We start from the raw sequence: 14566 nt of genomic DNA on the forward strand, positions 1-14566 counted from the left end.
TGGTTATTGATTTACAGATGAACGCCTCAAAATCACGCTTGAAATACAAAATTTTGTTAGTGAGGGAAGAAATATCCACTTCAGATTGAAGTTTTTTCAGTTTGTCCTCAAGTGGGGGAAATGTGTTTTTAGACTTCTTCACCAAATTATTTGAATCAAAGAATTCTAAAATGTATTTCTTTTTTTTTTTTTTCAAATCAACCCCTCAAAATATGACTTCTTCAGCGTAACTCAATTTCATGATTATAGGACACTTGAATCAAAGAAGCGAAATCGGTCACCCTGATCGTCATCCCAAAATAGCACTAGTGCGACATCTGTCCAAGCAACCAATAAAAATATATCTCTTGTTTTGGAATTTCTGCTAAACTGATTTGCAATAACCTGTCAGTATTTGAACACTTCTGACTAAAGAAATACCTCACGAGGATTCGTCAGCATCTCCAATTTTGAAATTGATTTCCTACCCTTGAACTAAGCCTTCTTCGTGGATGGATGAAACCCAACAGCTCTTTGACTGTGCTCGTCAGTGTGCTTTGTGCTTGAACATGAGCTCGTATTGAACGAGACGACATGTGAGCCAACATCTCGGAGGAACTTGGGAGGTGTTCGATCATTTTGACGCTTTCATCCATTCCATGGCAGCCAACCAAGATGACAGCGATGAAGCTCCTCTATCTGTGATAAATTTTACTACCCAGTCCATTTTTACTCTTCGGCTGGGTTATAATTTGACATAATTCAAACGATGAAAAACAACTTAAAAATGTTCCCAAGGGCTATTTTTTTTTCAAGGCTTTATTTGAAATGGACAACCAAATTTATTGAGGAGCATATCTTTACCCACGAGATCCACCCATTACCGAAAATAAAAATCAGGTCAAGATACATGATCTGGCCTCGAGAAAAACACAACTCATAGATGGCAATTTAACATTTTGACCGAGATTGCGAGTTTGTCAGCAAAGAATAAATTCTGAAGCATTGTATTAACCAAATTTCTTGGTTAAGCCAAAAATAAAGAAAGTGATCAGCCACGGTCCTTGTTATTTTTTGACACGATTTTTTTTTTTTGCAAAAGACGAGAAGTATTTTTCAAACTACTTAATACATAACATGACTTAGGTGAGACAAGTGATGCATAAAAGTACTGCTATTTAGTTGTGTATAATTGTTGTTATGGAAAAAAAACCTTCAGACACCTTGTTTTCATTTTCATTTTGTTATTGAGAGAAGAAATATCCACTTCAGATTGAAAATTTTTGCCAAAAGAGAGCAAGTTATTTTCGTTCCGAAATCATCTATTTTTCCCAAAATTGGAAAGATGGAAACGCCATGCTTGAAACTATCTATTTTCTAGATAATTCAAAGCGGTAGCTTGTGAAAAATGCATTTTTGAAATTCAAATTTTGGTTGGTATTCATACGTAAACAAATCTGAATTTGATGCTTTTCCTTTGTTAATTGCATAGTAAGGCTGCTCAAGTTTACTTGTTTTCATTCTCATTTGGCGCATGCTTTTTTACTCCCAGTTTTGCATGGTGCGTGGGCTGAACCTCATCCCCCTATTCATTTTCCGGAAATTCTCAAATTCCACAATTATTGATCGGCATTAGTGACAACAATCATGGTGGTCAATGAAACAATGAAAGGAGAAGAAATGTTCTAAGAAAAGCGAGCAATATTGAGATGGAGCGAATGAGCGTTTCTTTGTTGCAGGGCGGCTCTTCATGATCTTGATCATTTCCTAGGTGACGAGTAAAGGTTTCATTTCCATTTCACGGAGGCCCAACCAATTTCGACGTTCCAGTTCCAAAGAGGAAATTGCTTCCCTTGAGAGAGAGCGAGAAGCAACCATTATTTTTATCAAGGACTTGGACCGAGAACGTCGCAGTTCCTACTTCCTTACTGAACACATTGCACAGGACCAACGACGCTAATGGTAAAGATTGGCCGGTCACTCTTATACGTAAAATGAGATCAAAACGATGAAATCCATCTTTGCGTGCTAGATGGCGTTGATAGATGCAGACGGTCATCACTGAAAAATGACCCTGAGATTATGAATCGCTATTTTTTGTTATGAACAAGAGGAGATGTTACAAGGCTAGTTAAGCTTTGGCTTGCTACAACAATTCTAATGATATTAGAACATCATTGACATGATCAGATTGATGGTTCATGTTAGTAGCCCCAGCTAATTGAAGGCAATATTGTAGAAATACAAGCCTGAAGTTAGTGACCAATCCACATATTACTATAGTGCGATCTATGCCAAAGTGTCTTTCCACATGCCAGTCTTTTCTGGGTCCTCATGACTCAATCCAAGGAAAAAATTGGTTTGAAATCTCACTCGGCTTGTAATAACGCGAACGACCCGAATGTAAGAGTGGTCTGCCTTTGGAAAAGGTTGGTTAGATGGTGGTTTCGTGCCGTGGGAGGCAGACCATCAGTAATTAAGCCAGAAGCAATTTACCCATCCCGACTTAGTTGCGACGGAGCGAAAGGCAGAAATACTCACAAAAGATGCACTCGGTACGAAATGCAATGGTTACATTTTCATTGGCAGATTTCGAGGCGGCGTTAATTAGATCATGTGCAGTTCTGTGGAATAGAGAGTTCTGATCTTTTTCAGGGATATACCGAACTTCTAGGGGGTTTTGAGCACCGCCGAACAGGTATGGAATGGCGGAAAATCGGCAAAAAGTTGACGATTTTTGGCCAGGGAACCGAATGAGCTTTTGGCTGGCTGGCTGGCTGGATAGAAGGTTCCTTCCGAGTCGTCCTCGTCAAATGAGAAATGAAGTCGTGAGTTGGAAAAATTTGTCGAGAAAATGCAGGCTCAAATTAACCGGGGAATGTCCAGGAATATGTTTAAGAAAGAAAAGAAGTAAAATCTGCCACAATTTGGATTGGTTGGTCGGACAAATGTTAATCAGTGCATCCTGTTTGTTACAGAGCTTTTTATTGCAAACTTTTTTTAAGAAAATGAATTTTTTACAATATGTTTTCAGAAAAATGTTTTTACCAAGTTTCCAGCTTTCAAATAGCTTGAGGGACAAATTTGATCAATCTCTGAGTGAGGGTACGAATGAATGTGCCAAATCAGTTGAGCCAAACATTGATTCAAAGATGCAATACCTCATATTTTGGTATGCTCCTTTTTGATACGTCTTCTTTTTCGCTCACAAACAGTGTCTGTCTCGCAATTCTTGGACCTGATTGGATTTTCCGCGCTTTTTGTCAACTTTGATCTCGCCGATGAGGAAGCTGAAGAAGTAGTGATAGGGAAAGGTTCTTGCCAAAATATTTGTTGGTCTGTTGAATGGGAATTTAGCGGAATTGAATGGCAAACAGGCTGAAGGCCAGCATCGATAAGACTTCCTCTTCAAATGCTGCTTTGATGAATAGAATACAAAAACTTATCGCTTGGGTCACACGCAGAGCTCAATTCATCGACGGATAGACTCCTGGCGCAAAAAGCCCTCAAGTTGTTCAAGGAGGAGGACGAGGTATAGAGATTGACTTTGGGCACACTCAATACTAGACTAGGCACAAGATGGACACGGGTCCGTCCCTCAAACCAGTTGAAATTGAAAGGAGACGAGCTCCACTCATTCCTTGATGCTTTAAAACTCTGATTTGAGCTCAGATTGAGAACCAAAGATGGCGGACTCGAGACTTGGACAGACACCTCCATGGATTGGGAGTTTCGGGAGGGGATCCGAGGGAGGCTCTAATCAAGACTTTTTGTGGACTTGATTGATATTGGTGAGTGTGGGTGGAAATTAATTCCTGAGCATAAAAAAAAAACTTGGTTGATCAGTGTTGCTCTTCAAGTTCAGTGCCTTTACAAGTTGAGCTCAGTCGAGGGGACGGGGATTATGGAATTTGACTAGTCAAATGTTCGAACGAAAAATCAAAAAGTAACCTCATCATTCCCGAGAAATAATTCAGTCAATGTGTTTTTCCAAGATCGGCCATTAAAACCACTCATCGATATCGGTATCAATTGTGAACCAAAGGTCACTCCCGAGGGTAAATTAAGAATTGATTATAGCTGTGGTAACTGAGCTGGAATGTTTTTTTTCATTAGGGCACCATCGCTCGGCCTGCCATCCAACAAACAAACGAAATCAAAATGCACCGTGTCGACACGAGATTAAGGTTTCTTTTCGAGTATCGTACCTTCAAAAGTGCCATAAAAACCTCTTGCAATCAGGTTCAAATTTGCAGTGGCCGCATATTCAAGAGAGCAGCCGAGCCACTGCGTTGTTTTGCATGAGAACCTTCAGGCTTTGCAGTTTGCAGCCTCCCCTCCTCTCCCCAAAAAACCTCTCTTCTAGCTTCGTGAGGTTCCTTGGAGAGCAGCTGGACTGCTCCAGTTTTGTGAAATCCTCGAAAGAAGCAGTTGAAGCCAGGCCTGGCCACTTTTTGCGCCCTCGGTGGCCCATGAATGAGTTACGAGCGTGAGTGGCGGCGGACGCGAGTGCGCCGGGAGCAAGTTACAGCCGCGAGCAACGCCGCTCTCGCCCAATGAGACGAAAGCGCAACCAACGAGAAAAGCCGGTAGAGAGCGCGGCCACTTCGAGAGTTCAGGGACGATCTTGAAAGGGAAAAAAGCCAGGGTGCAGGCACTTTTTTAGCCACTCTAGGTCAGGAAGTGACACACAGTGAAGGGTTTTTCCCCTATGTGCGGCACCAAGTGTGTGAGAGAGAGCGTAGAGAGTCCCGAAAAATTCATTTATCAGGTCAGTTTCATCGGTTTTATTCGCGGGTTGCTTAAATGTGGGAATTGGTGCAGTGCTTGATGGTATTGAGGTATCTGTCAATGATAAGACGGTGTGGTTGGTGATCTCATTGTCGAAAGTGTCGTGACTGAAGTGCGAATGAAAAAGGAATCAATCATTGCAAGCCATGAACAAAGGGGGAACAAAATCAGGACCCACGAATGGTAGGAGCCAATTTTCCAAACTTCGAAGGTGGTGAGATGTTCAGTCCCGTTCTCAAAAATATCGGAGATTAACAGCCATTCTGAGAAGGAATAGATCCTGAGAACACCACCGACCCTATCTCTACAATTCATGGCAACCCTGAGTGGGCTTGACTTCTGACTTCTGACACACGAAGAGAATTAGTGCACGTTGACATTTATTTGATTTGAAAAGGTGTCAAATGTAATGGCTAGATCGCTTGATTTCGATATCGTGTGTCTTGGAGGTTGTCATGATATCGACGCTCCAGCCAAGTGGTCTAATTCTGAAACCTTCTTCCCGATGGTTTTAAGTTCTAGCCATGGTCTTTTGGCCACGCCATGATAATCAGGGATAGTTTTTGTGCCATCGGGTTTTTTTCGAAAAAAATGAACAACTTTAAAATATAGTTTGATGTGGCATGTCATTTCACGAGCATATGTGTAAAATCCGACGCGAGCAAAAACTCGCTCTAGCAAATCTTGCACAATTTTAAAGTTCAACTTGAAGGGAAAAGATCGAGCAAACCACATGATTTTTGTATTTGGATAAGCAGCTTCTTGAGAGGAATCAACTGATATTTGCCGCTTTTACCTGTCGTTTGCCAATCGGAGGAATGCACAAAAATTGCTGGCACTGCACTTTGGAAAGTTTAATTTGCATCTGTTATGCAGAAAAGTTGGCCAAAAATTCCATGCCCCAGGTGAGTGATCAGCTTTCGCGGTTTTCACGCCCGGAATCGAAAATGAAGCAAAAACAAGGCAACAACACACCTAACAGGCAGGCTCAGTCATTGAACCTCGTCAAATGGCAATCAATTAGAGGCTGACATGAAACCTTGAATTTGGACCCTTTTTTCATATTCTGGCCTTCAGAACAACTCCTCCATCACAATGCAAAATGTAACGCTCAGCAAGTATTTACAAACCAAAAATGTTGCCCAACATTCGAAGGTCCCTTAGCTATGCTTTAGCTTCATTATCTTATGATTTATGACATTGGCAGTTACCATATGGACTTTTATTTAAGAGCTTTAGTCTGAAAATAACGCAACACCTTGTCAAGGTTATTCAAATATGTACACTTGCCATCAAATTTAATTCAAATTGTCCTCATTCGACATTGAAGGGTGTCATTTCACACCAGAAATATTTGTGGAAGCTGATTGCAGTACTCTGAACTCTGGGTGGCCCTTCCATAGAAAAGGACATGCAGTAGAAAAATAAGCTAATTGTTCATCCAAGGATTTGAGTTATGGCGCCATTTACGGATCACACTAATCAGTCAAGCCAGTCACAAATTGTGGCATAAACAACCTCCCACACAACCCCCGTTGGATAAGTCGTTCAAGATCGGAGCCGCCTGGGATGGGACAAAAAGTGCCGTCCATGTTGAAGGAGCACGATGAGCAGCTTAATTTTGAATTCTTTCATGTGTCCCTGGCCGATTTTCATCCGGGTGTCGCCCCTCATGGGGCTGAACTTGGCTCCCAACTCCTCATGTATCATTATTCTCTCTCATGGAGGGATGATCGACAAAAAGAAGCCTTTGCATGGCTGCTTCACTCTCTGTGTAAAGATGAAGAATTCCTTGAGTCGGCCAATTTTTTGTCCTCCACCAAAAAATCCCTCTCTCTTTCTGTCTTTCTTCTGGGCTTGTATCAGCTGTGTGACGTGGCTTTTTATCGATATCACAGGAGGATGGGGCAAGAAATGGGTTTCAAAAGTGTCATTTGCTCCAAAATAGGTTAGCAAGGCGATGGCGTGTCCGGAAGAGACGGACAGATACGCAATTGACCACAGATTCCCTCACTCTTAGAAGGTTATCAAAAACGGGGGAGACAGGGAGTACCAGCTATTAGCGGCTCTTCTAGGGCAAAAATTCAGGGCTGGGCTTGTACGTAGTTGAGTGCAAGTTGTTGGGTGTCATTGCTCCTTCGGAGAAGATAATCTGAGGTGAGAGTGAAAACATACTTGGGCATACTAGATAACGGTCTGAGGAAGAGAACGTGTTCAAAAAGTGTATCTTGGAGGCCTATAAGTACTAAAGTTAGGAATAGGTTTAGAGACAAGGACTTGCATTCTTCCCATAAGTTATCACTCGGACGCAACCTCTTTATTTGTATATCACACAACCTGAATTCGTAGTTTTGGCGGAAAAGGGGTAGATTTAAAACCACTGCTGGAAAGACGTAAAATGATTGGAGACTAAATTATACATTATTCCGTTAAAATACGACATAACCCGTTGCAGTAGTTCAAGGTCTTGAAAGAACGTGCGATTATTCCGGAAATTGCAGGATGCTTCAGATTAAAACATAAGCATTTTATTTAGTCAATTCTTCTCTTGATAAAAAAACACCACAGTTCCATGCCCATGTATGGAGATGAATCCATGTGAAACATGACAGTTCAAGGGAATGGGTTGATGGCTAATAACAATGGATTATTGTCATGACAAACCCCTGTCCAAACATTCATGAGGCCACAAAAACTCTTATAACCCTGGGGTGGTCCAATCAAAGCCATGTGAATTATTTTCAAAGCTAGACCATATTTGTAACAGCATCACACATTCATCCGGTAACAAACTTGTCAACACATGGGCTAGCTCCTTTCCTCCTCCTTCATTCTCCATCATGTAAAATAATACGTAGGAGTGACATATAGTTTGTAAAATTTGGATCATGATATCGCTGTCCGTCTCGTTGGCTCTTTCCTGGGCTCGCTCGCATCGAGTCCCTTGTGGGTAATGATTGCGTGATAAGCGAGTGGTTCCATACTTCACGGCATGGTCTCCAACGTCTGAACAAGCTTCTTATTCGTGTTCACCCTGGTGTCACCCTCATAGCACCACGTGGTGTCACATGATAGTAGTGTGGTATTTTCAGACCGACTCTAAACCCACCTCGAAATAGCACAGAGCATAGGATTATACATGTATGTCTTGTATCTAACTCGATTGATAGGAGTAGTAACTTATTGGATCCAAGTCACATATCTTCATGTTCCTTTTTTCCAGATGAATTGAGTTGTCGGTGCTCGACTCCATTGTGTCATAAAAGTCCTTTGAAAGGACTCTAATAAACAAATAAAAGTGGATATCCGCGCCGTCGAAAAGGGAAGAAAGGGGGAGAATTTGTCTCTCCTGATCCACGATTTATCCAGCCACTCGCACCCTATAAATCAAGACAAAACAAAGTCAGACAATAGAGGAGCCTTCAGCAGCGGGGAACCTCCATCTTTTATCCATTTTTGTCCCACATTTCATCTCTTTGATCCTGGTGAGTTTTGAAACGAGCTTGCTATTCTCTCTCTCTCCGCAAGTTCCATGAAGAGTGGTCCAAGACGTTCTTGACATGAGCTGGCATTTGAGATTGGTTCCGTTTGGAACTCGACTATCATTCCACTTATTTCCTTAGTTACATCTCAACAAGCCTCAAGAGCCCCGTAAATCTTTTTCACCCTTCCCCTGTCTTTGGAGAAAAGAAAATCTCGAAGGCAACCAAAAAATGGGAAACTTTCCCCATGGAGAGTTGAGAAGAGCAAGCGAGAAAAGGGCCAATTGGACCACTGAACTGACCTCCTCGTACGCCGCCTCTTCTCAGATTAATTCCTCGTTTTCCATTTCCAGCCCTGTGATTGTTCCTTCAAGTGAAAGTTAGTGTGTTCCCAACTTGTCCCAAAACTTGGGCAAATAAACAGACTTCACTGCTGAATTGTGAACAACTCAAGCAAGAATCGTTTCCAAGGATCCGAGGAAGGGTGTGTGGATCTTGCGCTTTGGGTCCGAAGATCCAACGATGCCAAAGACCACCCAGGACCAGGTCCGAACCCATTCTCAAACCCGAACCTCCACCATCCCGATGAGCACATACAATGAGAAAGTTTTCGCATGAAAAGTTATGACTCCCATGAAGTGAAAACGATGGACCCAAAGTCCGCGCCACAACCCGTCGACGAGGAGGTCAAGTCTATCCGATAGACTCTAAAAATAAGGCCCCCTTTCGATTGGCCTCAGCCTTGTCCTTCGTCTTTGCCCCCTTTTGATAAGAAGCAAGTGCATCCAGACATTGATATAAAAACATTGTTCGATTCTCCAGTTTTTAAAGTCTCCCCCTCTTTTTTCGCTGGAAAAGCCGAGAGCGAAAACCGGGTTTTTCCTCCTCTCGCTTCTTCTTCGCCTCTCTCCCCCCCCAAAAAAACATTTTGCGCAGCGTCGCTTCCCGTTTTTTCCCTCGCGACGGATTTTTTGCCCAAGGAACGAACGGCCTCCCAACTTCTTCCGGGTTTGGATGTTCCGGTGAATTCGTTTTCAGTTGTAGTGCAGCATTTTTCTAGCGCCAATTGCGTCTTTCATCGACTTCTTTAGTGTGTACTTCATCGAGTGATAACCAGTGTGAAAACTTTCGACCATGTTGAATGCACCCGCCAACATGTATCCTTGGTACCGAGACTCCATGTCCCAATTGGGACAGTTCTGTGGTAATAACTTGGGAGCGTCCATAAAGACGGAAAATGGGTACAACGATTGCATGCTGGCCTTGGACTACGCTCAGAATAAGGTAAGACCGGAGACTGATCCCATTGTTCTACTTCGAATTTATAACCCTAACATGTTCTTAGCAGTGTTCCATACACACCTGCGGTATTCTTTAATCCATCTGTTTCAAAGCTGGGCTTTCGAACGTGTTTACTTTAAACGAACATTGATGCTGTGTGAAGCAAGCACGTTGTTCTCGAAATTTGTCCGGCTTCACTCCATCCAAAACGATAGTAGATCATAATCAGTTAATCGTGTTGGTAAATTTCATGAAAGTATGATACAAAGGTGAAGTGGAAAATGTTTGGCTCACATTTAGACAAACTGTGACTGATACTAATTGTAATCTATACACAAGCTTTGACTAACTGGTCCTTTGCTTATAAGGAAAGAAGAAGCCACATAGGTTTAGTTGTGATGATCAGGGTTGCAGATAACTGACAAATAATACCTGTAACGTATATAATATCCATAAGAGTTTACGAATCAGCTTTGGGCAAAAATGAGCTAAAATTGAGCAAGCTTAAAAAAATTGCTCTCAATTTTTTTAGGAATCTCAAGGCTGCCAAATCGCCTCGTGCTTGTCATGGGCACAAAGAAAAATGCTTAAGGTAATTCTTGTGTCAGTTCATTTAGGTTTGTCGAAAATCATGATTAATGTGATCAGACATACCCATCCATAATGATGAAATGGTTCCCTTGTCTCTAATTTTGGCATGGATTTTAGAGAAGCGTGGGAGGAGATAAATTTGTTTTGATTTGCCATTTTACTGTTGGTGTCGGCGGTGAGAAAATGTTTTTTTCACACTTCCTGGAAAAAAGTTCCTGGAACCTGCAGAGGCTTATTCATGTTAAGGTTACCAAGTCTCGATGGTTCTCTCCCTTTCTATTCGAAAACGACGACGGTCCCTTTATTCCTTGCTTGCTAAATCAGATTGGGTACGAGATGTCTCCAAGCTCCAACGATTAACTCTCGACACAAACAGATGAGGATAATTAAGATCTATTCTTGAAACATTCCAACAACCCACCCTCCCGGATCCCTTTTCTCTTCGATCCCTCGCCCCAACCCAACTTTGAACCTCATTAAAACTTGCTCCACTTCAAGAAGGACACAACCACCCACAACTTCTTTTTAATCCCAACTTTGGGAACACTGAAGATCTGTTGAAGGTAGGAAGCCTCTTGATAAGTGATCCCATGGTAGCTTTCCAGGGAGTTTTCACAGTGTTCCAAGTTGAAGCTTGAGAAAAAAGGAAAAGAAAAACGGGGATGCGTTCCTTGGCCCTTGAATTATGCAAAAGGCATAAATCCTTCTCAAGGGACGAGATGAAATGTTGAATTCCCTCTCGCCTAAACGCCTCACACAAAAGGGTTGTTTGGGTTTCGACGTGTTCATAACCTCACACACTCAATACGAGTCTATCCAATGCCATAAAAGTGATCCACTCATCGCTTTAGAGCCTCGATGAATGTTTCAATTTTCAGCGTGGTCTCCCCTAGTGACAACTTTATTGGATCGAGTGTTATAAATACGCAATTGGGAACACGCAGAATGTTCCATCTTTGAAGGGACATTCGTCTTGCACATGCGATATATATTTACCCAGAAATTACTGAGCCCCAACTCGTTGGATCCTGCGCAAGCACAGGGCAAAGAGAGATCCCCCTATTGTCTTCAATGTTCCCCAATTTGTATTTTTGCTGAGGGAAAACGAAGACCCACGAAGCATCTCATGTGAACTGGCTGGAACATTTTCTCGGTTCCTTCAAAGCCAGAGGAACGAACGAGCCCCAAAGCTTGGATCACTCGAGCAAAGAGGAGAACGCCACTGGAACTGAAATTTTCCAGCCCCAGAGAAATAGATAAAATGATTTATGTGCACGACTGGATTTGTTGTGTACACACACACATATCCACAACTCTTGAGAGACTCAGAACTACCACAGATCCCAGCTCAAAGGCTAGATTCCCATCAATATCTTAGCAAAGTACACTGAGTACACGGTAAAGTGCTCTCCTTGCTGAATTGAGTTATTGGAATGTGTATTGTGTTTCATGATGGTCAAAAAATGAGCCATCAATATTGAATTTACAACGTTAAAATCGGTCAGAACCTTTTGGTGAGCTCAAGTGAAAAAAAATCATTTGTTGCATAGATATACCCACCTATCAATGACCCAAATGTTGGTTTCAGTCTAACATCTAGAACAAATTTATGACTCCGCAAACCATTCAACAAGAGCTTTGGAGGGTATAAGAATTATTTGTTGTGCAGAGCAAACATCATCGGCTTTCAACAACTGAAACATAGCTTGACTCTATTCACAACCAGGGGGATGGTTCCTTGGTTCCTCGCTTACTGGGTGGTTCCATAATAGATCATAAGAGGGAAGAATCATTTCCGAAATTGACTTCATCTCTCTCTCTCTCTGTTCGAGTGCGAGAAAACAAAAGCAATATAAAAGAGCACCAAAACCACCTCCAAAAACCAACGGATTGAAAAGATCAGGTTGCAGTGGAACAAAAATGTGCCCGCTCCATTAATTCCACAATTACTTTGATGGCTTCACACCAAGTGATAATCCTCCTGACTTTGTGCGATGACAAAGGGACAGGTTGTACATTGCACATATTTATCAATAAATGAATAAGGTTTCAAATACAAAGGTCCATGGTGCTGTGGAGTAAATTCAGCATGTAATTCAAACAGCTTTCTAAAAGGGTTTCCTTGGTCATTTGATCCTGATCTTTGGCAATGTTCCAATGCACCTTCAATACCTCCTTCGTGAGGAACATCTTGATTATGCTTGAAACTTTAAGGCTCTTTCACAAGTGAGGGCGGCGGCGGCCATTTTTGCTCCGTGTATTTCATGAAAGAGCGTACAAGTGAAAAGAAGGCTTCTTTGGGGGGTAAAAAGACTGTTTTTTTGTGCTACGCTCGCGCAACTTCCAAACAAACTCAAAAACTCGGGAAACTGCTGCTTTGCAATGCAGACAGTGAAAAGAAAGACTAGAAAAGGGAGCAGATTCTCACTCTTCATAAACGCAAATACTCACTCCATGAAAGAAAAACAATTTTTGGGGTTTAAATGTTCAGGCCTCAATCCCACCATGAAATTCATTTCTTGCAAGAAAAGTAGCCATATTGCCAATAAATGTGATAAATATCCGTAGTATTTAAAGGTACAAGTTATTCTAAATTTTCCAACGCTCTTCACTTGTGCGATATTCTGGTCGTCATTCAACTCAGCACATGGAAAGATAGTGAGCATTTGCCCGGGAGTTCTTTTGCAACGTGCGATACTTTGGTATAAAATGCTCCTCTCACTCCCCTCAATATCTAAGTACGTACGTAAGAGTAGTATGTATGTCAGGCTGAATGGATGAGAACGTCCCATGGAACATTGGCCCAAGCCTTCTTGGCCTTTTCGCAGTCCCCCTCCGTTCCACCATTCCTCTTTCCTCCCTTTCCCGGGCGAGGAAACAGTCGGGAACATTGCTCGCAGACTTCGAGAAAATGAGAGATTTTTTGCGACCCTCGCGGCCTTTCTCTCTTCTCCTCTCCTTTTCGTTGGACTGCTTCTGGTGGCCTTCAGCCTTCAAGCCTTCTTGGTCGATGGGCTATTGCCGTTGCTGCTGCCAGTCGATTGTCGCAACTCACGGTTTTTTGCTGCTCGTTTGACGTGGATCCGAAAACGAGTTGGCAACTTTGCTGAAGACTTGGAAGAAAGAAAGAACATTTTGCTGGAAAGGGCCCTTTCTAGTCCCAGGTTAGGAGGTTTTTTTAGCTTTCCAGTATGATACACCGAAAGGCCAGATAGAAAGCTTGATTTAAGGATTGCACAGGTGCGAGTGAGAAGGCACAATACTGGTCATGGACATTTCGGATAGGTCATATGTCCGGGAAGGAAATGAAGGGATCTTTGAAGCGAGCTTGTTGTTTTCAAAGGTGGCTTTGTCAACAATTCTACAATAGGCTTGTTAGGTGTGACAATGCGGGTACTTTGATTGTCATGATAAAACCAAAACCGAGACTTTAATCTCGGCTATTGAAGTGTGTGCCTGTCACGATTTAATTCAATCCTGATGAAGAGTTGACAAGTGACAGGCAGAATGAATATGAAACAAAGACAATTTCATGGAAAAAAGTGCGCTTGACAGACCACAGAGAGAAGACAGAGAGAGGTGCATAAAAACCAAACAAGTCTTCTTTAAAAATCAGGTTTGACACGATCAAACGATAGGAACTCCCAATCCGGGATTTTCTCACCTGCTTGTTCAATCCACCGAGAGAATGGCCATTGAGTGGCTAAGGAATGCATGTTGTCACGAAAATTCAACGGGAAGCTTCGCTGCCAGTCGATTTGGGGCGTGGTAACCTTCACCATTAATTAACCTGCTTTGATGGTTGTGATTGGATTTAAACTTTAATTCGCTCGTCTCATTAACCGGGGTAAAAAGTTATCGCTGATGAAGATATTAAAGATTCAATCTCTTCCCTCTTGTGAGCGCCAAATTACGACTTAACACAAGAAGACAAAGGTAACTCAGGGATGCCGTAAAAGTGACATAAACATGTCATGGCAAAGCCTTGAAAAATTGGTTCAAACTCACACAAGGGATGGTTCTTGTGATGAAACTGATGAAAACATGACAAGGGTTCGGAAATGAAGCAAGACTTCTTCCCCACACCGCACATCAACATTCCATCTTGCAAAAATCGAGGGAAGAGCGAAGGAAATGAGAATTTGCATGCCTTCCCGACGCAAACGACGAGCCAAATCTGCACAGGGCTTTATTGAAATGTCTCGGCAGCTTCAAGGTTGGGTAAAACATTTTGGGGGCCACTAGCCTCCTCAGGTCCTCGACCATTTTTTACTCATACCGACTTTCGTACTCATGCCAACCATCTACCACTGCTCAAGGAATCAAAGCTTCAATCAGTTTGATAAGAAGAACAATTCATGTGCAAGACTTTTGCAAACATGTGTCACTTCTATGAGTCTGACTAGAATTGAGGACGTTTTCGTCACAAAAAGGGGACAATC

General features: G+C 42.2%; 1 protein-coding gene across 3 annotated transcripts in view; it reads left to right on the forward strand.

The window, feature by feature from the left end:
* Positions 1–8116: 8116 nt before the first annotated feature.
* Positions 8117–14566, forward strand: part of LOC131882837 (zinc finger protein rotund-like) — a 79128-nt gene continuing 72678 nt past the window's right edge. For all 3 annotated transcript variants that reach the window (XM_059230120.1, XM_059230124.1, XM_059230125.1), the window contains exons 1-2: positions 8117–8255; positions 8606–9536. In XM_059230120.1, the coding sequence (XP_059086103.1) occupies positions 9387–9536 (150 nt within the window). In that variant the 5' untranslated portion in view covers positions 8117–8255; positions 8606–9386. The remainder of the gene's footprint in view (positions 8256–8605; positions 9537–14566) is intronic.

This window comes from Tigriopus californicus, chromosome 6, assembly GCF_007210705.1.
Source record: "Tigriopus californicus strain San Diego chromosome 6, Tcal_SD_v2.1, whole genome shotgun sequence".
Classification (NCBI taxonomy): Eukaryota; Metazoa; Arthropoda; class Copepoda; order Harpacticoida; family Harpacticidae; genus Tigriopus; species Tigriopus californicus.